Below are 27301 nucleotides of genomic sequence, written 5' to 3'. Positions count from 1 at the left end.
CTCCTGTCACGATCTCTCTTTTTTCTGTATACGTAGCTCAATGTTTTATTCTGTTGAGTTAATTTCCTATTATTGTATTTAAGATTGATTCTTATGTGCAATCATGTATTTATATTTTTTGCTTCGGTTTTGTTTTTAGGGTTAATTTTTACCGTTCGGTCATGGGTCTGCAGATGAAAAATAGTCTTTTATTTTTTCAAACTCTGCCGCATTTAGATCAGTTCTTGAATCTGATCAAATCATCAACAACAATAATACCGTATCAAGCGATGAATCGTACAGTAAAAACTAAACCTAGCGGCAGAGGAAAGGTGACAATCGTGTCTTTGTTACTACACGACAATGCTAAAATGCTCATCCTCTCACTGAGTGCTTGGATTAAATAAATATTTAAACCACAAAGTGACAAAATCTTAACTAAATAAGCCCAAAATCAATTTCCACCGCTGCTAGCATGTAATGAAAATGTTTATAGCTTCCACTTTAGCACAGTGAAAACGTCTTGCTTAAATCTCCTCACACTTGACCTGTGTAAATAGGCAAAAGGATGTTGCGTAGAGAAAAACAGTTCTAACTTGCAGCCAAACCCCTTTCCCAATGTGTTGACATGACTGATCACACAATGTTGAGGTTTCTTAAAACTAACCGGTCTTCTAACACGCTACACGCTTCTGATGAGATCACAAAACTCTGGACTTCTTTTAGTCCCCAAAAGGTCAAAAGTCTACTGAAGGTGGTAGAGCGTCTTCATATTTAGCTTCCAAATTTTGGAATATCCTTCTTGACAGCGTTCAAGGCTCAGACACACTCTAAAAACATATCTGTTTAGCCAAACATACACGTAATACATCTTGTAACCTTGTGCTCCACAACATCTGATCAAATGCACAGTGCTGGTTAATATTATGAACAGCAGCTACGCTGATTCCTCTCCATTTGCTTCTCTTTTTCTACCCCTCCCGAGGCATCTGGAGATTGTTCCAGGTCCATGTTTGCTTCATGAAGATTTTCAGACCTTTATTGAGATGAGGCCAACCCTGTGAGAATCCTGAGGCATCTAGAGAGATGTGGTCTTTGAGGACAACGACTTCATAATCAATACAGAACTCTCAGACTGTATGTAACTCTAGAAAGGACATTATTTATAACACCCTCTGGTGTCACCCAAATGAGGATGAGGTTCACTTTTGAGTCTGGTTCCTCATCCTCTTCCATCTAAGGGAGTTTTTCCTCACCACAGTCACCCCAGTCTTGTTCATTAGGGATAAATACAAACACATTTAAAATATAAGTCTAGTATTAATCTTGAACTTTAATATAATATAAACTTTTTGTACTATATTTTTTATGTTCTGTAAAGCTGTTTTGAGACAATGTCCGTTGTTAATTGAAGTTAGCATGAAGTTTGATTTCGGTCATATTTAGTCGTTTTCATGAAGATTTACTAACAAATTTGAAGTAAAAGGTGATGTTTATCACATTATAAAAGTGAAACTTAACAGTGGAAACAAAATGAATGTTTCTTTTTGTTTTTGTTTTTTTTAATACAGCCAGGTGCTGGTCAAGCTAATTAATAGCCTCAGTTATTAGCCATCATATATTCACACTCCATATTTTCCAGTTGCTTAGCAACCGGTTTTTCTTCAATTTAACCACTTAAGTAGAAAGAGCAATTTTTAATTTATATCTGAGGAAATAAAAGTGTTAGAGGTGCTTTACTGTGGCTCACATTTCTCTCAATTTCAGTGTTAATTATTCTCGTTAGCTATTCGTTCCCCTTTCTGGTTAGCAACATTAACTAACGGAGCACGTGCCAGATTTTTTGCACATGTATAGTTCATTTCTGGCCAAAATATTTCCTTCATGCCTGCTTTCACAATGCCTTACAACACAACAGATGTTGACCATCTGTATGATTTTTGATCTTCTCTACAACATTGTTGTACTGGACCGAAAGGGAAATTAAGGCCGCTCTCTGTGACGAGATATGACTCGAAAGTTACAACGATATTTCATCACCGCTATAGAAGACGTTTCTTGGTGTTCAATGCATTTCTCTCCGGATGCTGAATTTAATCTGGAGTAAAAATGAAACTAGAATTATCAGTCATGACAAAGCCATCAAGTCAGTTTTTTGGGTACATTTCTGATATTATGTTATTGCCATCTAATGACACAAATTTTAAACATTAATATTTGTTCACGATGCACAGAAATAAATAAAATCAAAGATTTTTTCTCCTCATTTGTTACAGGAGTCTATACATCTTATCCTATATATGAGTCACCATATATTTTTATTCACTGTATATCAGATGAGTTGCATATCTAGTCCCTGGTTTCTTAGAGCCCTTTCTGACAGCAAAGCTGTATTTTTACATAGAACCTTTTAGCCCTTTACCCAAAAGAAACAGCTGAAATATACACGAGTTACAGCACAGTAACAAAAACAGACGATCCTTTCTGCAGTGACGGCTTTTAACAACCGTTCATTCACCCGGAGCAGAATACATATCGACCAGAGAGACTCGTTTCACATTCAGGATGCGTTATAAAAACAGCTCACACACACATGGAATAAAAAGCAGGAGCACGATCAGGCGTCCGTCTGGTTTAGTCTGTAAGATCTGCGTGTATTGCGGCACTACGACCCAACTAAGGCTGTATGATGAGCACGAAATACGGCAAAGTTTTAATAGCATATCTACTATTCTCTTTGATTCTGATTGGTCAGAACGTGTTGTGTTCGATTTGTATAACGGTAAATCATAATAATACGGCTGTGAATCACTAAACACATTTGATTCTATAGGAGCAAGTGACAAAGTTAAAAAGGATTAAAAACCATGTTATTTAACAAAGAAAAACTTGTTCATATGATAAGTGATTTCTCTGTCTAGATGTTTATTTTGCATTTATGGAAGGAGACTTCAGTGTCAAAATTATGTTACGCTCCGAAGTGAAACTGTCATTTTAGTTTTTCCACCACATGATTTCAGAGTTCAGGGTGAAAAATGTCATGCTTTGTGTTTTTTTTCAGTAACACACTTTTCTTTTTAATTCACAAAAACATAAGGAAATTGCTGCTTAAAGCTGCTATAACGTAAGCAAAAACAGGGGCCAACTTGTTTTGCGAAAGCAACATTAAACTTACTATAATAGAAAAAAAGGGTTTTTTTAAACTCGTTAAAACTTACACGGTGCTGCCGTGATCTGAAACGTAGTCCATCAGGAGACAAGGAAAATTTGTCTCTACAATGCTAAGCTAACTTTAGGTCACGCTGACCCTAACAACCCAAACACCTTTGTTATTTCTCTTAAACATGTTGCATACATTTTTTGCATAATGACCTATTTGGCAATTACCTTGAAAAGATAATTAATAAATTATAGATTTAAACAAAACAAGGATATTAACTTGCAACAAAAACACATTTAATGGATCTGGTCAAAGAGCAGGATCAGTTTATGGTTCATTAAATGTAGGCTTAACGTAGGCTTAGCTTTTTTTGTTTGTTTTTGTTCTGTTTTAATGTGCATCGGGCAACAATATGAACGCAGCAAGCTGAGAGCTCTTCATATTCTTACCAGGCAATGAGACCACAGCCCTGGCTTACTGTTTTGCTCACACAACTAAAGTTTGCAAATTCGCAGTTTACCTAGATAAAATCGGCACGAAGTGAAAGAGACTCCTGCGACCTTTCCCGTTCTGTGAATTCCTTTTCGAGAGTAAATGAGAGTAAATATATAAACAAACAATCAGCTCAAAAAGCCAACTTCAGACAAAACGTCTCTTAGCTAGTCAGTATGTACAGCGACAACTACCATCACACGACATACGTTGTTTTCCTCAAGTCCGAGCTGCCTCCTACTTATTCAAGATATATTTAAAACAAGTTCATCATGAACCTTTTTCCCCTAAACCAAATTTCAGGTTGTTTATATCCTATTTACCTGTATAAAACAGACTGTGTTAAAAGATTTTAAAACGGAGCAGTCCAACATGCAAATCATCCGAGTTGCTGCTTACCTTTATGCCCCATCATTACAGCCAGATGAAGAGGAGTGTTTCCTGAGGAAGAAGAGGAGAAATGAGTCACTAATGATGGCTCTAATAGGTTTAGTCACTCGTACACGAGCTTTCGGCATGAACAGCAAAGAAAAGGTCATTACTGAGGTATAATTAAAAAAAACAATCTATTATAAATAACAATTTTCTTAAGCTTGTGCAATATAGCAATTTAAAAATCATCATACACTTCACATTTCACCCAGACACAAATCCCAGACGTGATTAACTACAGACCTGGCAACGTGTATGCATAATATATAGGAGCATCACGCTTTAACCTTGGAATGTAATGAGTTATAACTCAAAATATACACAACAAGAGCAGCTATTTTGTCTCCACGAAACAAAAGATGTGTGCCATATATATGTGGAATGATTTACGCATGTGTTTTATACTCTACCATTAACTGACACAGCCTGGAAGCCCCGCCCCCACCCTGCCAGATTAATTTGCTGATTGGCTGCTGTCCAGTAACATCATTAAAAAAATATATCAATGTTAATATCACCAGACACCATGGCAGTGTAAGAGATGTGAAGAGACTATTAAAGATCATATCGCACAAGACAAGCATATAGCCATCCGACCCAATGCCACATAATTCACAACTAAAATTAAAAACATGCAGGTTTTTAAAAATCTGAATAAGCACGTCTTCTAGATACGACGACTTAGAAAGTGGGCGTGAAAATCATCATGATAGCATGAAAATGTTTTGGTCAGTGATTTTAAATACTAACATACACCATTGCAGCGGTTCCCAAACATTTTAACTAAACGATCATTAGAAATGTTTTGCAACCCCATGCCTCGATACGAACCCATGACATAAACCTTCTGTAAATTTTATCAGCCTGGTTTATACCTGATGCACAAAAAAATGTAAAACACACTGACGTTCCCTGTCGTCATGACGGTTGTCATGAACCGCGTCTTGAATCGAAAACTCTGAGCTTACACTAAAGTGTTTAGTGAGCTTGAACATTCATTAGTGATATGCAAAACACCTTTCAGCAGGTGCGAATGAGACTTAAGTGAGGCTTAAATTCTAACTGTAACGTTAAAACTGGATCTTGTTAGCACTCAATAATGGTTCAGAATACTACAAAAAAAAATGTATGATCTGAGACACGACACCAGTTCCTCGTAGATGGACGGGGAGGTGGATACGTGTCTGTTTCTTAATGCGTCTAGACCGAAACACTACACGTTAATCTAAACGAAGACTCCCGATAACAGCCCACGATTTCGATAATTCTAATATTAATTTATAAAAGAATCGAAGGAAACAAAAACACAAACTCATTATTGTAGCCAAGAATTTATAATAAAGACTAACGAGATCTGACAAACATCTGTATTCAGGGTCGTCTAGTATGTGTAGTTAAGATGGAAATGTAGAGCTTTAAAAAAAAATTATTTTAAAAATAAATAAATAAATAACTATAAATAAATAAATAAATAAATAAATAAATAAACAAACAAATAAAAGGCTGACTTTTGACGGTTCAACAAGAAATATTTACATTTACAGCATTTTGGCAGACTTTCTTGTCCAGAACGACTTACATAATGTAATATTTTTTATTGTTATTTTTTTTCTACAACTGAGCAATTGAGGGTTATAAGGGCTTAGGGTCAGGGGCTCAACGGTGACAGCTTACACGGTGGGACCCGGGATGCGAACTCATAACCTTCTGAACGGTAACCCAACGCCTTAACCACTACGTTAACGCGTTCCCATGGCGACGTTAGTTTAGTAGCCTACATAATATACATTACACTGTGTTACGCAAGCTGATAAAAAAGGGTGGATCGATTTACCGTGAACATCTTTCTGTGCAATATTCTGTGTGCGAATCAGTGACGATAATCGCCGGACGTCTCCTTTAAACACGCTCTCGTGCACCGGGAAATCGTCGACGCTTCGGATAATCGGCGTTTTGTTTTTGTTTTGATCATCGACGGTTTCCGGGGTGGAGACGCCGTTGTTAGTGTTGTGAGTGTGAGTGTGTTGCTGATTATTGTGGCTGTGCTGAGACGAGGATTTGATGATCTTGTGGTTGCTGAAGATCTTGTTGCTTTTGCCTTTGCTGCTCGTCCTGCTGGACGACGTGAAGGTGCCGGTCGCTGCTTCCTCGTCCGGCCCGAGCAAGTCCTCGTCCTTCCCCGGTTTGTGGTCCTTACGGAGGGAGCGGATCTTCTCTCCGGTCATCTTGTGTGGTCTCAGTGGGGGACGAAACAGGGCGTGAAACCAGTGCGATCCGTGTACAAATTACACGCACATGGATGACATGTTTAACGATAAAAAACACACGGTTACCTTCATCATCCTAAACCCTGCTACCTTACCGTCCAACAACCAAAGCCCAAACCCCCATCTGTCTAACTAACTTCCGCTTATGTTCTCGCGAGAATTTGTCTACGTCCTGACCTGTTTTAAACCCACCCGCATTTATATATAAATCCCGCCTCCTTTACAGGATTGGTGATTTACAACAAATTAGCATGGAACCCATTTCTCCAATCGACGGAGTCTAGGGTAAATACAAATAGATAACCAATCACAGCTCAGAATCCGTCGTTGTACTAGCCAACCGTTATCCAGAACACCGAACACGGGCGGGAAAAAAAATATTTGCGTGCATGTAAAGACTTTCGTTAGGGAATATTTCGGCTTAGGAGCATAGCAACGAAACTCTGTTGTTAACCTCAAGTATAAAGGCGATTAAATAAACTAATACACTTCTTAAATACTTAAAGACAACCGTGTTTGTTTAGAAATCGTTAAGAAATTGCACAAATTGCATCAACATGGTAGGAAGGCGGTAGCTGATGCCACCTAGTGGCTACTGTGAGAACTGAAATTTCATTACTGTAAACATTACTATCCTTACCAACCAATAATCATAATTTATATATATATATATATATATATATATATATATATATATATATATATATATATATATATACAGTATACAATTCAATTCAGTTCACTTTAATTTTATTTATATAGCAGCTTTAAACAATGGAAACTTATGGTTAAGGTGTTGGACTATGGGTGAAGGTCTTGGGTTTGAATCCCAGGTCTCTACCAAGCTGCCACTGCTGGGCCCCTGAGCAAGGCCCTTAACCCTCAATTGCTCAGTTGTATTATGAAATACATTGTGAGTCACTCTGGATAAGGGTGTCTGCTAAATGACAGAAATGTAAATGCAAAAGTCCCTTAAATGGAAGAGGAAGAAAGCTTGAGAGGAAGCAGACTCAAAAGGGAACCTCATCCTCATTTGGGTGACACTGGAGGGTGTGATTATAAACTGTTATAAATACCCTAGGGTGTGATTATAAATAATGTCCGCTCTATAGTCATATACTGTCCGACAATCGTGTATTGATTAGGAGGCTGTTGTCATCAAAGTTCCAGGCCTTGGTCAAGTTTCACAGCCTGGGATTTAAACTCTAAACCGTCTTTCTCCTATTGGCCTGATTGATGTCACAGAGGACACAGGGTTGTTTTTTTTTGGCACAATGAAAGCATTGACCTGAGAATGACACTGGTGTGTTAGTGTGTCAGCCAGCAGAGTGAGATGAACCTTTGAAGAGCTCTGTCCTGACTGTGGAACCACTGCTGAACCTTTCACACACTCCTGGCCTGATTTATCATCATTAACAGCTTACCGATTGATCTTGAGGAAATATTTTGCTTTCTTGAAAAGGTTTTCCTTGTAAATCTTATCTGACTCCAATGGAAGTGGAATAGAGATTCAGACAAGGATGATTCCTGCTGTTAAGTAAGTAGTTTGGGTCTTTCTTTCTTTCTTTTTTTCCTTTTTTTTATTTAAATGTTGTTTGATTGTCTATTTTGTAGATATGTGTGGTTTTATGTTTCAGGAATTCAGTTACACAACACAATGGGTGAAAAAAACTGAGACGTTTCAGCAGCCAATCCACTTAATCTATCAGGTTACACAAACTGTACCATAGGTATATTTGAAAATTGTCTGAAAATACAAAATTGTTTAAAAAAATAATGATCACCATTAACGGATCAGAATCAGGTTTATTGGCCAAGTGTGTTTACACACACAAGGAATTTGGTTCCAGCTGTTTGTGACTCTCAAAGGTACAGACATAAATAACACTATACTATACATTTAACTTGGACTATACAAAACAAATAACAGTATTGTGCAATATTTTGCTTTTGTACAATATACTGTACAGGCAGTAGTGTGTGTGACATACAGATGATGTGATGACTGACAGTTCTGATAATGCAATACTTATAGATATGAAGCAGGGAATATAATTATGGTGAGTTGTTGATCAGGGTGATTGCCTGGGGAAAGAAACTGTTCTTGTGTCTGGCAGTAGAAAATTACTGGAAAAAAATCTATAATATTATATCGTTTAACGCTTCCATTGTATTTTTCTACCTGTTTCTCTATTATTTTGTGGCTATTGTGGCTTCTTGTGTGCTGCTGTATTGTGTGTGTTTGTTTGTGTGTGTCCTGATTGTCTGGCAATTCTCCAACATTCTCCAGTGACGCAAGTTATCACTTTATTCAATAATATTGTATCCAAACCAGGAAGAAATACAGAGTTCCTAATAAACACACCTTATAATACAACTCTACATCTGATTGGTCAGAAGTCGCTGATTCATTTAATTTTTTTTTTGTTTGTTTGTTTTGTTATGTTTTCTCAGATAAGGAGATTTATTTATTTATTTAACATCCGTGGAAAGAGTCTCCAGTGTTTTGTGAGACGTTCTTTGAGATTTCTAACACAGCAAGCTGAATTTAATTGTCTTGTTGTGTCCTAATTATTGACACCCCTACAAAATTATCCATTCATCTCCAGTAACTGCTTTATTCTGATCAGTCTCCAAATTTGAGTGAAATAAGACATCAAGTTACACTGAGCTGGAGGAGAAGTCTTAAATCCTCTATGGGTTTTCACAACATCTTTAAAATTACCACGGGAACAGACCGTATGCTGTTATTATCTCCTTGTGAGGGGTGCCAATAGTTTTTAGCAAACGTGCCTAACCGCCACCATTACACAGATAGTCTTAGCCTATTAGAATGTGTTAGAAAATAGTTTGTGTTAATACTATGAATTCATTGAAAAATCTCTTGATTATTTTGCTGTAAAGGAACACCTCATCATCATCATCATCATCATCATCATCATCATTTTTTCATTGTCGGCTCTAACTTTGACACATGATTATTGGATTATTGGTTTATCTGATTATTGTGCTGTGATGCTTTAGCTAGAACATGTACACGTGATGATGATACCACGATATAAACCAACCTCTATATCAAAAACTTTTTTTTTTCTATAGAATATGTACAGTTTTGCTTTGGGATGACGGATAATCAACTGAACGCAAACATTAATGTAAGTAAAGTTTTCAACCGGTTTTCAACCTGTTTTCACACTGCATACATTCTTACACACTACAACACTGATGCTTGCCTACAAGGCCAAATATGGACCAGCTCCCTCTTACCTCAAAGCTCTTATCACTCCTTACACTACATCTCGCTCCCTCGACTGGTCAGTCCGTCTCTCAGGGTAAGACGTAGGTATACATCAAGACTCTTTTCTGTTCTGACACCGAGGTGGTGGTATGAACTTCTCCTAGATGTCCAAACAGTTGAGTCACTGGCTGTCTACAAACAATGGGTGAAGACATTTACATTTACAGCATTTGGCAGACGCCCTTATCCAGAGCGACGTACATAAGTGCTTAAATCTCTAACATTGAATACATTAATGCTGGTTCACTAGGTTACATACTTAAGATACCATGAGTTTAAAACATTTGTTCAAAGTTACAATGAAAACAATGAAAAAGTGTCAAAGGTTGTATTTTTTATTTATTTTTTATTTTTTAAATGCAAAAGATAAGGAAAGAAGTGCTAGTTGAAGTGTTTACTGAATAAGTAGGTCTTCAACCTCCGCTTGAAAATAGCCAGTGACTCAGCTTTCCGGACCTCTAGGGGAAGTTCATTCCACCACCTTGGTGCCAGAACTGAGAAGAGTCTTGTAGTATACTTGCCTCTTACCCTGAGAGATGGTGGAACCAGTCGAGCAGTGCTGGTAGATCGGAGGGTGCGGGGTGCAGTGCGAGGAATGATGAGGGCTTTGTAAGAGGGAGCTGGTCCATTTTTGGCTTTGTAGGCCAGCATCAAGACCTACCTCTTCCTGAAACACTTGGAATAGCACTTTTTCATGTCGCTCTGGATAAGGGTCAGTAAATGTAAATGTAATGGAGCTTTTTATCGTACTGGTGTTGAACGATTCATACAAAGGTGTGAAAAAAGAAACAACCGGACTCAGATTTCTCCTGGGTTTTGACATATGGGATGTTTTTTCATTTCAGATGGCTACTAGTGACCCAGACACTTACAGCGAACCCCAGCCTGGTGACCTGATAGAGATCTTTCGATCGGCCTATCAGCACTGGGCCTTGTATCTGGGAGATGGATACGTCGTCAACCTTACACCAGTCGGTGAGTGCGTCAGCCTTGGAGCTCACTCTGACTCTGTAGGGAGTGAAATTCAATATGTTTCTAAAAGTTATTAGCATAATACTCTTCTGTATTATTGCTAGCCTTTTAAAGACTGGGGAAAATGTTCTATATGATAAACATCAAAAAGAATTATTGCAATATTTCGATTCTGAATAATAGTGTTTTCTGTCAAAATGTGGCAAAATTATTGGTGCCCCTCAAAATCAATCAGGGAAGCGGTGGCTCAAGCGGTTAAGGCTCTGGGTTGTTGATTGGATCGAGGTTCAAGCCCAATCACTGCCAAACTGATACTGTTGGGTCCTTGAGCAAGGCCCTTATCACTCACTGCTTCAAGGGGGGCTGTATTATGGCTGACCCTGTGCTCTGACCCCAACCTCCAAAGTTGAGATATGTGATTGAAGAATTTCACTGTGCTGTGATGTATATATTACATTACATAAAGACTTCTATAATTCTTCAGTAGCTGCTTTATCCGGGTCAAAGATGTAATTTCTATTTTCTTGGTGAAAACCAAAAAAACTTTTAACACAACACAATAGAACAATGTCAGTAAATATAGAAAAAACTGCACAAGCAGTAAAACTACCTTTAAACACAATCACGTCTATGATTAACAAAAACATGTAATCCCTGGAAAAAGTTCAAATGGTTTTGGATCGATTAGTCTCCAGATTCTAATCGGGTAGTCTGAATTAAAGACGTCTTTATTTACATGTTAAATTGTTATATGTTTATCTGAATGGATGAGTCTAAAATCCTCTACTGGTTTTTCCAGACCTTGTTATAGGAAGTGATTGAGTGGTGTATTCTCTCTTTGTGAGCGAAGACCTTTTCCGTGTGTTAGAAAGTGTCTTCATGTGTTAAGGAAATGATTACGTATGTGTGTGTGTTTTGATTGTATTGATTGTTCATTATGAAAGGTGTCAATAATTTTTTTTTTGAATATTCCAAGGACATGCAGTGTGAGTGATTTCTGGTCTTCCCTTAGATGAGAGCCAAGCAGCCGCCAGGTCCAGCGTGAAGTCAGTGTTCACTCGGAAGGCTGTGGTGCGAATGCAGCTCCTGAAGGACGTTGTGGGGGAAGATACGTTTCGTGTTAACAATAAATACGACAGCAGTCACACGCCTTTGCCTGTGTCTGAGATTATTGAGCAAGCACAGCTACTGATTGGTCAGGAGGTGTCATATGACCTGTTGGGCAGCAACTGCGAGCACTTTGTCACCCTGCTGCGATATGGCAAGGGTGTATCTGAGCAGGTTTTAATCCATGTGACATTTCTGTTTGTTATTAAATTTAGGACAGTTCCTGTAAAGTAGAGAGTACAAGATTATTAAACGTCTTAGACAAGAGCAGAGACTATACAATGCCTTGCATAAATATTTACTTCCTTGAACTTTCCCACATAATATAGTGCTACAATGTGGAGTGGAAATGAATTCTTAACTTTTAAGGATCCTGACCCTGAAACTATTGCGCTTTAATGCATAAGGAAATTACTTAAGGTCAGTCAGATTAGAGAGAAGATTTTGACACCACAGTTTTCTCAAGTTGATTGGGTTTTGATTAGTCTATTCTAACATATTCAGGTTCTTTGTTTTGAAAACACTCCAGTCTAGTTGTTGTGGTATTATTAGCGGTGTTGTCCTGGTGAAAGCTGAAGCTTCGTCCAGTCTCTTGAAACAGGTTGTCTTCTAAGAATTCCCTTTGTGTATGTCTGTACCCTTATTGTCCTCAAGCCTGACCAGTTTCCCAGTCCAGGCATCATGATGCTACCGCCACCATGTTTCATTGTCTCAAGAAAATGAGCAGTTATATGAAACGTAGTGCTGTGTATCAAGACCAGAGTATGTATAAAAGCAAGAAAGTAGGTACCGAGGGCAAAAAGAACAAACCAGAAATCCTCCAGCATGCAATTAATTTAATTATGTGATTTCTGAATGGGGGTTAACACTAACAATTACTGAATACTTATACAATCACTCTTATGTAGGTATTGTTTTTTGTCTGTTTTTACATTATATTTAAAAAATAATGATTATGGGGGAAAATATTTACACAAGGCATTGTGTCCACACAGGAAATTTCATACTCCTTTAATTTAGAAAAATATACAGATATACCTAACTTCATTTAAACCGATCATTCATTACGTTTATTGTATCTGGTCTCTTGTGTTTTTAGGCAACGCGTGCTATCGGGGCGATAGGTTTGGTGACCGCAGCAGCGAGTGCCTTTTCTATGCTTGGCCTCATCAACACTCGCAACAGGAACAGACCTTCCTGACATCAGTGCGACTCACAAATTCAAGCTTTTAATTTAATGCACACATATCATTTTTTAATTCTATGCACATACACATTATATGCAACCAGAGCTACTTAGTTTGTGCTGATTTAGCTTTTGTTCTTTGACACCGGGTGAAGATTGTTTTATTGATATCTAAAAACATATTTATATTATGAGAAGTGTTGCTGAAGAACAAATGAATTAAATACATTTCTCACACCTGTAATTTCAGACATCTTTTCCCCCAATGCATTGCTTAAGGTCACCATTTTAATCCCAGGGAAACCCCGTAACATCTGGACACATTAAAATGTGCTTTACTGCAATATCTTTCTGTGGCTTTTTTCTTTTTTATTTAAACGTTGTTTGGTTGTCTATTTTGTAGATATGTGTGGTTTTATGTTTCAGGAATTCAGTTACACAACACAATACAATGGGTGAAAAAAAAACCAGAAAAATCCTGAGAAGTTTCAGCAGCCGAAATCCACTTAATCTATCGGGTTACACACACACAACAAATAGTGGTTCACTATAATGTGGTTCACTATAAATAATGATCATCAGAATCAGAATCAGAATAAGAATCAGAATCTGGTTTATTGGCCAAGTGTGTTTACACACACAAGGAATTTGGTTCCAGCTGTTTGTGACTCTCAAAGGTATAAAGACATAAATAACACTATACTATATATTTAACTTGGACTATACAAAACAAGACAAGACGATGTGAGTCAATATAGACAGTACGAGTATTTAATAGGAATACAGAATATAGGACAGATAAGTTATGTACTTATAGTGTGAGAAGTGCACGGTAGTGCAAATAACAGTATTGTGCAATATTTTGCTTTTGTACAATATACAGGCAGTAGTGTGTGTGACATACAGATGATGTGATGACTGACAGTTCTGATAATGCAATACTTATAGATATGAAGCAGGGAATATAATTATGGTGAGTTGTTGATCAGGGTGATTGCCTGGGGAAAGAAACTGTTCTTGTGTCTGGCAGTAGAAAATTACTGGAAAGAATTTATAGTATTATACCATTGTATTTTTCTACCTGTTTCTCTATTATTTTGTGGGTATTGTGTCTTCTTGTGCTGCTGTATTGTGTGTGTTTGTTTGTGTGTGTGTCCTGATTGTCTGGCAATTCTCCAACATTCTTCAGTGATGCAAGTTACCACTTTATTCAATAATATTGTATCCAAACCACCTCTTCATCTGATTGGTCAGAAGGCGATTCATTTTCTTTCTGAAACACACTAATGCAGCTGAAAATTCACAGGTTTATATTGATGAATTCGTAATAATATGTAATCGTTTCTATAGCAACAGCTTAAAAGGTGACATCAGTCCATGATGGATGCTTGTCATGAATCTGTTTAAAATCTGGGTGTCGTTGGTTTTTTTTATTATTATTTATTTAACATTCGTGGGAAAAGTCTCCAGTGTTTTGTGAGATGCTCTAACACAAGTTGAGTTTAATTGTCTTATTGTGTCCTAATTATTGACATCCCTACAAAATTATCCATTCGTCAGTAACTGCTTTATTCTGATCAGTCTCCAAATTTGAGTGAAAGAAGACATCAAGTTACACAGAGCTGGAGGAGTAGTCCTCTACAGGTTTTCCCAACATCTTTAAAATTACAGCAGGAACAGACCGGATGCTGTTATTATCTCGTGGTGAGGGGTGCCAATAGTTTTGTGCAAACATGCCTAACCGCCACCATTACAAAGATAGTCTTAGCCGATTAGAAGGTTAAATATACACCCCATTATCATCATCATCATCATTATCATCATCATCATCATCATCATCATCATTGTTTCATTGTCAGCTATAATTTGGACACATGAGACACTCTTCCTGAAATACTTGGAATAGCACTTTTGTATGTCGCTCTGGATAAGGGTGTCTGCCAAATGCCGTAAATGTAAATGTTCAAAGTGTTTATTGTCATATGCACTGACAGAAAGCATGTTTCCCTGCACAATGAAATTCTTACTTTGCTGTCCACACTAAATGTAGTACAGTAAAGTAAAAAATAAAATAGAATAAAAAATAAGAGCAAAAAAAACAATATAGGTGAGGTACAGTTCTTAATAGAGGCAATAAGAAGTGAGGTAGTGCAGTGCCGAATAAGGCAATGAAGTGAGGTAGTGCAGTTCTTTGTGGGGTAGTGCAGTTCTGAGAAAATGAATGTGCAAAAATGTAATTCAATGTAGACAGTTTTGTCCATGTAAACAGTTAAACAGTTATTTCCATGGTTGCAAACTCCTGTCAGCTGTTTACGAGTCTGATGGCAGAGGGGAAGAAAGAGTTCTTCAGTCTTGAGGTCCTGCATTTCACACTTCTGTACCTCCGTCCTGAGGGTAGAAGTGTGAACAGTGGGAGGGGTCTTTGAGGATGGAAGTATCTCTCCTGTGGACTCTGTGGTGGTAGATGCTCTGCAGAAAGGGCAGTGGAGTCCTGATGATCTTCTGCGCAGTCTTCACCACTCTCTGCAGGCGTTTGCGGTCCATGACAGTAGTGCTGCCGTACCACACAGTGATGCAGTTGGTCAGGACACTCTCGATGATGCAGCTGTAGAAGTTGCTGAGGATCTTAGGCGACATGCCAAACTTCCTCAGCCTCCTCAGAAAATACAGCCGCTGTTGGGCCTTCTTGACCAGCTGCGTGACGTGAGGTGTCCAAGTGAGGTCCTCACTGATGTGAACACCCAGGTATTTAAAGTTGCTCACCCTCTCCACTTCAAGCTCCCAGATGAACAGTGACTGATGCGTTCTCCTCTCCTTTCTAATGTCCACTATCATTTCCTTCATTTTGTCCGTGTTGAGGGTGAGGTTGTTGTCTCCGCACCATGACACCAGACTGGCCACCTCCCTCCTGTAGGCTGCCTCGTCACCGCCAGCGATGCGTCCTATCACTGCAGAGTCATCCGCAAACTTCAGGATGATGTTGTCCTTGTGGGAGGCGACACAGTCGTAGGTGAACAGGGTGTAGAGGATGGGGCTGAGTACACAATCCTGTGGAGTTCCAATGTTTGTGATGATACTGGCTGAAGTCCTATAAATAATCCTGACAGACTGAGGCCTGCCGGTCAGGAAGTCTAGGAGCCAGTTACAGAGGGTGGGGTGCAGACCAAATGTGGACAGTTTGCGGGTGTTTGTGGGGGATAACCGTGTTGAAGGCTGAGCTGTAGTCGATGAAGACTATCCTTAGGTATGAGTCCTTATTTTCCAGATGAGAAAGGGAATAGTGGATGGCAGCAGCAATGGCATCCAAGGTGGACCTGTTGGGCCGGTAGGCATACTGCAGTGAGTCAATAGTGTCTGGTATGCTGCTCTGAATGTGGGCCACTTCATGATGATTGGGGTGAGTGCCACTGGCCTGTAGTCATTCAGTCAGGTGGGTGGGCTCTTCTTAGGCAGGGGGATGATGGTCGTGGTCTTAAAGCACGAATGAACTGTGCACTGGCTGAGGGAGAGGTTGAAGATGGAGGTGAGAACATCAGTCAGCTCGTTGGCACATGCCCTGAGGGCCCACCCAGGAATGTTGTCTGGTCCTGCTGCTTTGCAGGGGTTCATCTTCCTCAGAGCTTTGTGTACCTGGGTTGTTGAGATGGTTGGTGGAGGGGAGAGGGGTTGGGTGGTCCAGGTTTGTGTGAGCCCCCTCTCTACAGTGTAACTGGGGGCCTCAAAGTGGGGGTAGAATGTGTTGAGGTTGTCCGGCAGGCTGTCTGTTGAGGTGATGTTGTTGGTGGTGGTCCTGTAGTCTGTGATGTGCTGCAGGCCTTGCCACATTCGCCCCAAGTCAGCAGTAGAATAGAAGCTGTCCAGCTTCTCTCTGTACTGCCTCTTGGCTGCTATGATGGCTTTTCTCAGTCCATACTTCACAGTTTTGTACTCGGTCTCGTTGCCTGATCTAAATGCAAGAGAGCGAGCATGCAGCATGTAACGTACCTGAGTGTTTATCCAGTGCTTCTGGTTTGTAAACTTCCTGTTTTGTATGGTGGGCACGATGTTATTGACACAAGTGCTGATGTACCCATTTAAATACTCAGCATAGTCCTGTAAGCTGACGGAAGGGTCCTGCAGAGTGGCTGCAGCTTTAAACACATCCCAGTCTGTTAGAGCAAAACAATCCTGCAGGGTGATCTCAGTCTCTGGGGTCCAGAGTTTAACCTGTTTGGTGACAGGGTGTGCTTGTTTCAGTCTTTGTCTATAAGCAGGGTACAGGAACAAAGAGATGTGATCTGAGTGTCCAAAGTGGGGGTGGGGTGCAGCCCTGTATGCACCACGTATGTTGCTGTAAACATGGTCCAGAGTGTTCTTATCACGGGTGGGAATGTCTACATGCTGGTGGTATTTGGGGAATACAGTCCGTGAACTACACTGGTTGAAGTCGCCAGCAACAATAAAAACAGCGTCAGGATGAGCCGTTTCTAACACACTGATGACATCATGGAGTTTGCTGAGTGCTGCCATGGAGTTAGCTAGTGGGGGGATGTAAACAGCGGCCAAAAACACAGCAGTAAATTCCCTCGGTAGATAATAAGGATGGCATTTCAGCAGTAGAAACTCCACATCTGGCGAACAGTGTCTATCAACCGTCTGCATATCTCCACACCACGAATTGTTGACAAACACACATACACACACCTCCCCCTTTAGCGTTACCGGACGCGGCCGTTCAGTCGCCTCTGTGAAGAGAGTGAGTCTGTAGCTGAATGGCATCCTCTGGGACTTTGTCTGAGAGCCAGGGCACAGCACTCTCTGATTTCTTGTTGATTTGTAATCCTGGCTCGTAGCTCGTCCAGTTTGTTTTCCAGGGACTGCACATTCGCTAGCAGGAGGCTAGGTAGCGGTGATCGGATAGCGCGAGCTTTTAGCCTAGCATGGAGCCCTCCCCTCTTGCCCCGCTTGCGTCGCTGTCTCCAAAGTGCTCTCCTGGTGTCAGCTAACTCACTCGAGCCCGGTGCTTCGTGGCCCCCAGGATGGTTTTGGTGGTGGTTTCGGTGGTGACTCTGGGAGCGAACAATGTGTTGTAGCTCCAGCGGAATAAAACTAGTAAAGTCAATGTGTCGTGAGTTGGTGATGTCCAGTAATGCCTGTCGATTGTATGTTAGCAGTGCATGACAATTATGCACTGCAGAAAAAACAAGAAACACACAAAAAAAAAGAAGAAAAATCTGACATTTGAGCACAGAGCGAGCAGACACGTTTGCCTCTGGGGGCGCCATGTTGTACGCCATGTTGCATATGTAAATGTGAAGGAGCTTTTTTCATACTGGTGTTGAACGATTCATACAAAGGTGTGAAAAAAGAAACAACTGAACTCAGATTTCTCCTGAGTTTTGACATATGGGATGTTTTTTAATTTCAGATGGCTACTAGTCACCTAGACACTTACAGAGAACCCCAGCCTGGTGACCTGATCGAGATCTTTCGACCGGCCTATCAGCACTGGGCCTTGTATCTGGGAGATATATACGTCATCAACCTTACACCAGTCGGTGAGTCAAGTCAAGTCAAATCAAGAAGCTTCTATTGTCAATTGAACCATATATAGCTTTTGCAGTACACAGTGAAATGAGACAACGTTTCTCCAGGGCCATGGTGCTACATGAAACAAAGACAGAGCTAAGGACTTAATAAGTAGTCCTAGCCACACAAAGTGCATCTGTGCAACCTGGTGCAAACAGTGCAGGACAAAAGACAGTGCAAACAAGAAATACAAGACATTACACCAAAGACAATACACAAAAGACAATAAAAAGAAACAGCGCCAAACAGTGTAAATAATGTATGTTCAAACAATATTGCGTGTGCAGAAATACTGGAATGAACACAGTATTATAGCAGCAGTTACCTGAGATGTAAAGAATTGTGCAAAACAACAATCGACTGAAATGTGAGACAGCATGTGCAAGGAGCAAAAAACTGTGCAAAACAGTAAGTAAACAGTTTGATGGATTTAAATTGGAAGAGTGTGTATTTGGTGTAGGTCTGTGCAGTCCATACAGTTGATTTGTTTGTGCGTGTTGTGCTCAGTACAGTTCAGTTCAGTTATTAAGGAGTCTGATGGATTGTGGAAAGAAACTGTTACACAGTCTAGTCCTGTGGACCCAAATGCTTCTGTACCATTTTTCCAGACAGCATTAGAGTGAAGAGTATGTGTGAGGGGTTTGTGGGGTCATCCACAATGTTTTTGGCTGTGCAACGTGTGGTGTAAATGTCCATGATAGAGGGAAGAGAGACTCCAATGATCTTCTCAGCTGTCCTCACTATTCGCTGCAGGGTCTTGAGATCCGACATGGTGCAGTTCCCAAACCAGACAGTGATACAGCTGCTCAGAATGCTCTCAATGGTCCCTCTGTAAAAAGTAGTCAAAATGGGGGGAGGCATTCTTGGTGATGGAGCTGGTGTTGAGTGACCAGGTGAAGTTCTCTGCTAGATGAACACCAAGAAATTTGATGCTCTTGACGATCTCTACAGATGATCTGTCCATGTTCAGTGGAGAGTGGTCGCTCTGTGCTCTCCTGAAGTCAACAACCATCTCTTTGGTTTTATCAACATTAAGAGACAGGTTGTTGGCTCTACACCAGGCAGTTAGGTTGTTGCACCTCTCTGTATGCTGACTCATCATTCTTGCTGATGAGTCCCACCACGTTCATGTCATCGGCGAACTTGATAATATGGTTTGATCTGTGCATTGCTGCACAGTCGTGAGTCAGTAAGGTGAATAGCAGGGGGCTGAGCATGCAGCCCTGAGGGGTTCCATTTACATTTACATTTACAGCATTTGGCAGGCTTATCCAGCGTAACATACAGAAGTGCTTCAGTCTCTATTATTGGATACCTTAACTCTGGTTCACTAGGTTACATACTTAAGATACCATGAGTCTAAAACATTGTTCAATGTTTTTTTTTATAAATATATATGCAACAAACAAGGAAAGAAGTGCTAGTTGAAGTGTTTCGTGAATAAGTAGGTCTTCAACCATTGTTTGAAAATAGACTCCGCTGTCCGGGCCCATAGGGGACGTTCATTCCACCACATTGGTGCCAGAACAGAAAAGAGTCTTGTTGTATACTTACCTCTTACCCTGAGAGATGGTGGAACCAGTCGAGCAGTGCTGGTAGATCAGAGGGTGCAGTGCGAGGAGTGATGAGGGCTTTGAGGTAAGAGGGAGCTGGTCCATTTTTTTAATCTGATGCGTGCAGCTACCAGAAGCCAGTGGAGGGATCACAGCAGCGGGGTTGTGTGTGGGAACTTAGGCAGGTTGAAAACAAGAAATGCAGCTGCGTTTTGGATCATTTGCAGACGACAAATTGTGTTCATAGGTAGACCTGCCAGCAGTGTGTTGCAGTAGTACAGTCTTGAAATGACAAGTGATTGAACAAGTACCTGAGCAGCCTGTGTAGACAAAAATGGCCGAATCCTTCTAATGTTGTAAAGGAGGAACTGACATGAGCTAGTCACATTAGCAACATGAGAGGAAAAGGACAGTTGATTGTCCATGGTTACCCCAAGGTGGCTGTGGCTTAAGGGGAGATCAGATCATTATGCAAGAATATTGCAAGATCATGACCTGGGGATGAATCACCTGGGATGATCAGCAGTTCGGTTTTGCTAGGATTGAGCTTTAACTCATGATCCATGTTGAGTCCATGTCCAGTCATCCATGATGATATTTCTGCCAGACATGCTGAGATTCAATCAGAAGCTGTGGTATCTGAGGGTGGGAAAGAGAAGATAAGTTGTGTATCATCAGCATAGCAGTGGTAAGATAACCCATGTGAGGAAATAACTTCAACAAGAGAGTGAGTATATAGGTAGAAAAGAAGAGGACCAAGTACTGATCCCTGTGGGACACCAGTGGAGAGTCTGCATGGAGCAGATGTTACTCCCCTCCATGTTACCTGATATGACTCCAGTGCTCAGTTTGGTGGTGCTGGAGATGCTGTTCCCGATCCAGACTGACTGAGGTCTCCCAGTCAGGAAGTCCAGGATCTAGTTGCAGAGGGAGGTGTTCAGTCGCAGCAGGCTCAGCTTCCCAATCAGGTGCTGAGGGATGATTGTATTGAATGCCAAACTAAAGTTTATGAACAGCATTCGTATGTACGTGTCTTTACTATCCAGGTGGGTGAGGGCTAAATGAAGGGCCGTTTGTGGCAATGGCATTGTCCATGGAGCGGTTTGGATGATACGCGAACTGTAGGGGGTCCAGTGACGGTGGTAACTGGGTCTTGATGTGCTTCAAACTTCTGGAAGCACTTTATAACGATAGGTCTGAGTGCAACGGGACGATAGTCATTGAGGCAGGACACTGTAGACTTCTTTGTGACAGGGACAATGGTGGTTGTCTTGAGGCATGTAGGAACAACAGCTCTGCTCAGGGAAATGTTGAAGATATCAGTGAAGACATCCGCTAGCTGTTCTGCGCATTCCCTGAGCACCCTGCCAGGAATGTTGTCTGGTCCAGAACCTTCTGTGTGTTCACTCTGCATAGAGTTTTCCTCACATCGGCCGTGAATAGACAGAGTACCTGATAGTTGGGGGGGAGGGATGGTCTTCCTTGCCGTTATATAGTTTTGCACCTCAAAACGGGCGTAGAAGTCATTCAGCGCATCTAGGAGAGAGGCATCTCTATCACAGGCAGGTGAAACTGACTTGTAGTTTGTGATCGCCTGTATGCCACATGCGCCGGGTGTCTCCGCTGTCCTGGAAGTGGCTGTGGATTGTCTGGGCATGTACACGCTTTGCTTCTCTGATGGCCCGGCACAGTTGCTCTCCTTAGGGCCGCCCTGTCCCCTGTTCTAAAGGCTAGGTCTCTAGTCTTCAGCAGCGCACAAGTGTGTCAGCCTTGAAGCTCACTCTAACTTGTAGTGGACAATTTCACTTTAGAGATGTTCAAAAGAACCTGTCCTTCTATGCTTCAATGCTTCTCATGGCTGGTATTTATTGTGACTAGAGATTGCAGTTGTTTTCCTAAAACAGCTTCCAGCAGACCGTTCAAATGGGACCTTGGTAGTGTAGCGATTTTGGCTTGCGAAGCAAGGTAAATATTTATAAGTAATTATAATGTGTTATAGTGACTCCTAAATATTTTAACCTAAGTTGAAATTAACGCTAATGGAATTACCGTTACACTTATTTGGTCTGTTTGTCTGCCGAACAGGCCGTGTAACCTTTATTAATTCTATGAAGGAGGTATCTTCCCGGCCAAGGAAGGTTCACTCCCCTTTTACTTTACACCGTAATTTGAATTAAATTAACTTAATAGAGCTTAATGTAGTTCAGACCAGATGTTGCAGGTACCTTAAGTTTGTGAGCGATACTCAGAGACAATCACTTGTGACACAAAAATATGGCATTTAATGAATGAGACAAACACAACATGAAACTAACTACACAAACAAACAAAAGAAATAGGGAAAACAAAGATGAAAATAAAATAACATAAAAGAAATTAAAATTGGGAAAGGGAGGAAGAGACTAGAAAGAAGAAATTGCAAGCTTAACTTCAAAATTAATCACACCCTAACTGGGAAATCATCACCAGAAACTTAAATTCACCTTAAGACACAATACAAGGTTCATACTTAAAATACGCATCTAAATTGGTTGGTAAAGGAGACGGTTACTTACATTGGCTTACTGCACAAGAGTCTGGATGCAACAGAGAAATCTCAGTTAATCAGTTAGGGTGGGGTCAGACGTTCTTCCAAGTTCTCCTGAAAATCAGAGCAGTTGTCGTTCTTGGAAGTGAAGCTTGCTGGAACTTCTTTGAAGGAAGATGGAGTCATCTCCAAGCTGTTTCGAAAGTCTGACCACGGATTGGTGGTGTTTGTGACAATTTAAAGGTCGCGAACTCCACCCATCTTTGGGGAGATGGCCAATACTACAGCCTGAGATTTCGGAGGGAAAAACTCCCTTTGTTTCAGGTGTCTGTGGGTGTGGTTTAGCTATCAAACTTCTAGATGACTTGAAAGTTTTATCCAAGGTGTATTAAGACGGTATGGCGCCTTTAGTGCTCAAATAAATTAATTCAATTCAATTCAATTCAAGTTTATTTGTATAGCGCTTTTTACAATAGACATTGTCTCAAAGCAGCTTTACAGAACATAAACACAGAGCAGAAGGTAAACAAAATTAATGATAAAGGAATTAACGAATAATAAAAGAAATAAGAATTAACAGAATAAAAATTCTAGATTATTATTAGATGTATATAGTTCACAGTGTGTATGTATTTATTCCCCTATGAGCAAGTCTGAGGTGACTCAGGCAGCAGTGGCAAGGAAAAACTCCCTTAAATTGGTAAAGGAAGAAACCTTGAGAGGAACCGGACTCAAGGGGGAACCCATCCTCATATGGGTGACACTGGGGGTGTGATTGTAATATACAGTCAGTTAAATGTGGTATTGGTGTGAGGTTCAAGGACTTCTGATTTCCTGAGTACCACAGAGTCTAACTGGAGATGTCTCAGGATTCTTAAAGTCGGCCTCGGCTCAGTGGACGTCCAAAGGCTTCGTCCCACAGACGAAATTACACCATTGTTTGAAAAATGAGTAACCAATAATTTTGTGGTCATTTGGATACTAAACATGAAAGGGAATGACGGTATAAAGGCAGCGGTACATTACATACACAGATCAGTAATCAAAGTGTAACTGATGTTAATACAGTGTTGTGTTCTGACACATGAATAAAATACACCCCTGTCAGGAAATAATTTTAAGTCAGGCAAGCCTTAACAGAAGAAACACATTACAACAGGGTTATAAGAATATGAAACTTAGAGTATCTTATCTACTTGTTTTATTATTTAAAGAAATGTCTCATTGTGTGTGTGTGTGTGTGTGTGTGTGTGTGTGTGTGTGTGTGTGTGTGTGTGTGTGTGTTCTGGTTGAGGACCCCTATGAGTTCAATCAGAGAAGTGGCATGGGGTTATCTGGTCTTTGTGTAGGCTCCAGTCATTCTGGAGCCAGTTGTGTGTGTGTGTGTAAAACTGGGTTGCTCATCGGTTGATTGAAGATTAGATGCTGAAGTTTAGGGTGCCTGGGACCTGGAATCTAAATGACCTGTACCAGACGCTACAGTAGGTACAGATTAGCTTGGTCAGAAGATGAGCAGGCGATGCTTCTAAGCCAATGGTTGATGATGTTTTGCTTTTAAATGTCCTGTTTCATTTGAATCCTGTCTATAAAATCCTGATGTTATCAATGATTTGGGCCCTTCCTCACTCATGCTACACGCGGAGTGTTCGATCCTACTGCAAGGCTGAACACAATAAAAACGTGAAACCTTCTTTACTCTTGCCCGTGCCTACCAGTGTGATATTTTATGCTTTATTTCTCTCAAACCTCAAAACTTCCACGACAGACACTGAAATTCAATACATTTCTAAAAGTTATTAGCATAATACTCTTGGGTATTATTGCTAGCCTTTTAAAGACTGGGGAACATGTTCTATATGATAAACATCAAAAAGAATTATTGCAATATTTGCAATAGTTTATCTGAATGGATGAGTCTAAAATCCTCTACTGGTTCCCATCCTTGTTAGAAATCATAGGAAAAGATTAAGTGGTGTATTCTCTCTTTGTGAACGAACACCTTTTTCGTGTGTTAGAAAGTGTCTTCATGTGTTAAGGAAATGATTACGTATGTGTGTGTGTTTTGATTGTATTGATTGTTCATTATGAAAGGTGTCAATATTTTTTTTTTTGAATATTCCAAGGACATGCAGTGTGAGTGATTTCTCTTCTTCCTTTAGATGAGAACCAAGCAGCCGCCAGGTCCAGCGTGAAGTCAGTGTTCACTCGGAAGGCTGTGGTGCGAATGCAGCTCCTGCAGGACGTTGTGGGGGAAGATCCGTTCCGTGTTAACAATAAATACGACAACAGTCACACGCCTTTGCCTGTGTCTGAGATTATTGAGCAAGCACAGCTACTGATTGGTCAGGAGGTGTCATATGACCTGTTGGGCAGCAACTGCGAGCACTTTGTCACCCTGCTGCGATATGGCAAGGGTGTATCTGAGCAGGTTTTAATCCATGTGACATTTCTGTTTGTTATTAAATTTAGGACAGTTCCTGTAAAGTAGAGAGTACAAGATTATTAAACGTCTTAGACAAGAGCAGAGACTATACAATGCCTTGCATAAATATTTACTTCCTTGAACTTTCCCACATAATATAGTGCTACAATGTGGAGTGGAAATGAATTCTTAACTTTTAAGGATCCTGACCCTGAAACTATTGCGCTTTAATGCATAAGGAAATTACTTAAGGTCAGTCAGATTAGAGGGAAGATTTTGACACCACAGTTTTCTCAAGTTGATTGGGTTTTGATTAGTCTATTCTAACATATTCAGGTTCTTTGTTTTGAAAACACTCCAGTCTAGTTGTTGTGGTATTATTAGCGGTGTTGTCCTGGTGAAAGCTGAAGCTTCGTCCAGTCTCTTGAAACAGGTTGTCTTCTAAGAATTCCCTTTGTGTATGTCTGTACCCTTATTGTCCTCAAGCCTGACCAGTTTCCCAGTCCAGGCATCATGATGCTACCGCCACCATGTTTCATTGTCTCAAGAAAATGAGCAGTTATATGAAACGTAGTGCTGTGTATCAAGACCAGAGTATGTATAAAAGCAAGAAAGTAGGTACCGAGGGCAAAAAGAACAAACCAGAAATCCTCCAGCATGCAATTAATTTAATTATGTGATTTCTGAATGGGGGTTAACACTAACAATTACTGAATACTTATACAATCACTCTTATGTAGGTATTGTTTTTTGTCTGTTTTTACATTATATTTAAAAAATAATGATTATGGGGGAAAATATTTACACAAGGCATTGTGTCCACACAGGAAATTTCATACTCCTTTAATTTAGAAAAATATACAGATATACCTAACTGCATTTAAACCGATCATTCATTACGTTTATTGTATCTGGTCTCTTGTGTTTTTAGGCAACACGTGCTATCGGGGTGATAGGTTTGGTGACCGCAGCAGCGAGTGCCTTTTCTCTGCTTTGCCGCATGAGCACTCGCAACAGGAACAGACCTTCCTGACATCAGTGCGACTCACAAATTCAAGCTTTTAATTATATGCACACATTTGTTTTACACAATATAGTCAACCAGAGCTACATAGTTTGTGCTTATGATTTTGGTTTTGTTCTTTGACACAGATTGTTTTATTTATTTACTTTGTATACATTAAAGCAAATTATAAATAGAGTAGCTATAGATAAGTGTCTATTCTCTGAAATGTCTGGAGGTTGATTATAACAGGAAGTGTAATATAAGTTAGTGTATAGGTTTTTAAAGTTCTTTTAAGATTAAGCTACTTTTTTTTACATACATACTGATATATAACAACATGTTTAGATTATGAGAAATGTTGCTGAAGATAAACAAATTAATTAAATACATTTCCCACAATGCATTGCTTCCGGTCGCCATTTTACTCCCAGAGAAACCCATAGATATATACTATAATAGTATATAATAATAATAATAATAATAATAATAATAATAATAATAATAATAATAATAGTAATAGTAATAATTATTATTATTACTATTACTATTATTATTATTATTATTATTATATATAATATATACTATAATATAATATATAGTACACTATAATAGATATCTATGGAGAAACCCTATAGATTCTGGACACATTATAATGTGCTACTGAAATATCCCTCCGTGGCTTGATATAGTTCATACACTCGTGTGTTGTACATTGTTTTGCATGGTGAGCGATGACTTTGCCTAATTTCGTATTAAAACTTTGCTCATGCGTTATAATAAAACAGGATGGAAAGTATATCGCGGCCTGTGTTAATTAAAAAAAGAAAAAAGAAAGAAAGCCGGAACTATAGAGAAGGAGTGATTCGGCGGATGGATATGTAGTGCACAGGCAGTGTACTTTCTGTTTAAACGAGCGGATAACAACACGGAACATACTGATCTATTAGTCCCACCTGCACACTTAAAATGCCCGAACTTCAGTGTAACTGGGTAGATAATTCTCAAGTAGCGTCTGGGTTAGAATGTGTGTCATTGGCAGGGTTGCCACCCGTCCCCGTATCAAATCAATACGAGACGCGATTTGTCCCGTATTTTACATAGGTCCACATTATACAGCATCCCATGTAAATCACCCCACCCGCATTGTGTGCAGACGCGTCCTATTCTGCCCCTGATTGGGTAATACTCGTTGCCATCGTTGGTTTGATTGGCTTGTTTTAGGGTTACGGGCCGTGAATCACGGCCAATCAGAGTCAGAGGAGGGCGGGACGCCGCCTCGCCGGTTCTTTTGACAGAGTGACAGAAAATCCATATGAAACGATGGCATCTCCA

General features: G+C 40.0%; 3 protein-coding genes across 6 annotated transcripts in view; 2 read left to right on the top strand and 1 right to left on the bottom strand.

Moving 5' to 3' along the window:
- ankrd13c (ankyrin repeat domain 13C) overlaps window positions 1–6521 on the bottom strand; it is a 39301-nt gene extending 32780 nt beyond the window's left edge. The window contains exons 1-2 of the mRNA XM_027153260.2: window positions 5898–6521; window positions 4031–4072 (exon numbers count right to left, since the gene is read on the bottom strand). Of these exons, the coding sequence (XP_027009061.1) occupies window positions 4031–4072; window positions 5898–6288 (433 nt within the window). The 5' untranslated portion in view covers window positions 6289–6521. The remainder of the gene's footprint in view (window positions 1–4030; window positions 4073–5897) is intronic.
- A 794-nt stretch (window positions 6522–7315) lies between these two features.
- Window positions 7316–13241, top strand: LOC113646660 (phospholipase A and acyltransferase 1-like). Of its 3 annotated transcripts, XM_027153064.2 has the most exons (5): window positions 7316–7867; window positions 9430–9485; window positions 10474–10603; window positions 11613–11881; window positions 12807–13241. In XM_027153064.2, exons 2-5 carry the CDS (start codon window positions 9453–9455, stop codon window positions 12906–12908), a joined length of 534 nt encoding a protein of 177 aa, XP_027008865.1. In that variant the 5' UTR covers window positions 7316–7867; window positions 9430–9452; the 3' UTR covers window positions 12909–13241. The 3 variants fall into 3 exon arrangements, with proteins under 3 accessions (XP_027008865.1, XP_047660362.1, XP_047660372.1); XM_047804406.1 differs by lacking the exon at window positions 7316–7867 and having other exon boundaries at window positions 8356–9485; XM_047804416.1 differs by lacking the exons at window positions 7316–7867; window positions 9430–9485 and adding an exon at window positions 10294–10340.
- A 267-nt stretch (window positions 13242–13508) lies between these two features.
- On the top strand, window positions 13509–26370 carry LOC113646645 (phospholipase A and acyltransferase 1-like). Of its 2 annotated transcripts, none has more exons than XM_027153034.2 (4): window positions 13509–13570; window positions 18301–18430; window positions 24701–24969; window positions 25895–26370. In XM_027153034.2, the coding sequence occupies exons 2-4, from the start codon at window positions 18301–18303 to the stop codon at window positions 25994–25996; spliced, it is 501 nt and encodes a 166-aa protein (XP_027008835.2). In that variant the 5' UTR covers window positions 13509–13570; the 3' UTR covers window positions 25997–26370. The 2 variants fall into 2 exon arrangements, with proteins under 2 accessions (XP_027008835.2, XP_027008836.2); XM_027153035.2 differs by having other exon boundaries at window positions 13567–13637.
- Window positions 26371–27301: the final 931 nt, after the last annotated feature.

This window comes from Tachysurus fulvidraco, chromosome 2 (genome assembly GCF_022655615.1).
Source record: "Tachysurus fulvidraco isolate hzauxx_2018 chromosome 2, HZAU_PFXX_2.0, whole genome shotgun sequence".
NCBI lineage: Eukaryota > Metazoa > Chordata > Actinopteri > Siluriformes > Bagridae > Tachysurus > Tachysurus fulvidraco.
The sequence above is the reverse complement of the archived record's forward strand: the minus strand, read 5'-3'. Positions and strand labels throughout refer to the sequence as shown.

Excerpts from the sequence above, each read along its gene's own strand:
- LOC113646660 (XM_027153064.2), top strand. The coding sequence starts at position 9,453 with ATGACGGATAATCAACTGAACGCAAACATTAAT. Across the intron at positions 9,486-10,473 it reads AACTGAACGCAAACATTAAT|ATGGCTACTAGTGACCCAGA; the intron begins GTAAGTAAAGTT and ends TTTTCATTTCAG. Across the intron at positions 10,604-11,612 it reads CGTCAACCTTACACCAGTCG|ATGAGAGCCAAGCAGCCGCC; the intron begins GTGAGTGCGTCA and ends GTCTTCCCTTAG.
- LOC113646645 (XM_027153034.2), top strand. The coding sequence starts at position 18,301 with ATGGCTACTAGTCACCTAGACACTTACAGAGAACCCCAGCCTGGTGAC. Across the intron at positions 18,431-24,700 it reads CATCAACCTTACACCAGTCG|ATGAGAACCAAGCAGCCGCC; the intron begins GTGAGTCAAGTC and ends TTCTTCCTTTAG. Across the intron at positions 24,970-25,894 it reads GCAAGGGTGTATCTGAGCAG|GCAACACGTGCTATCGGGGT; the intron begins GTTTTAATCCAT and ends TTGTGTTTTTAG.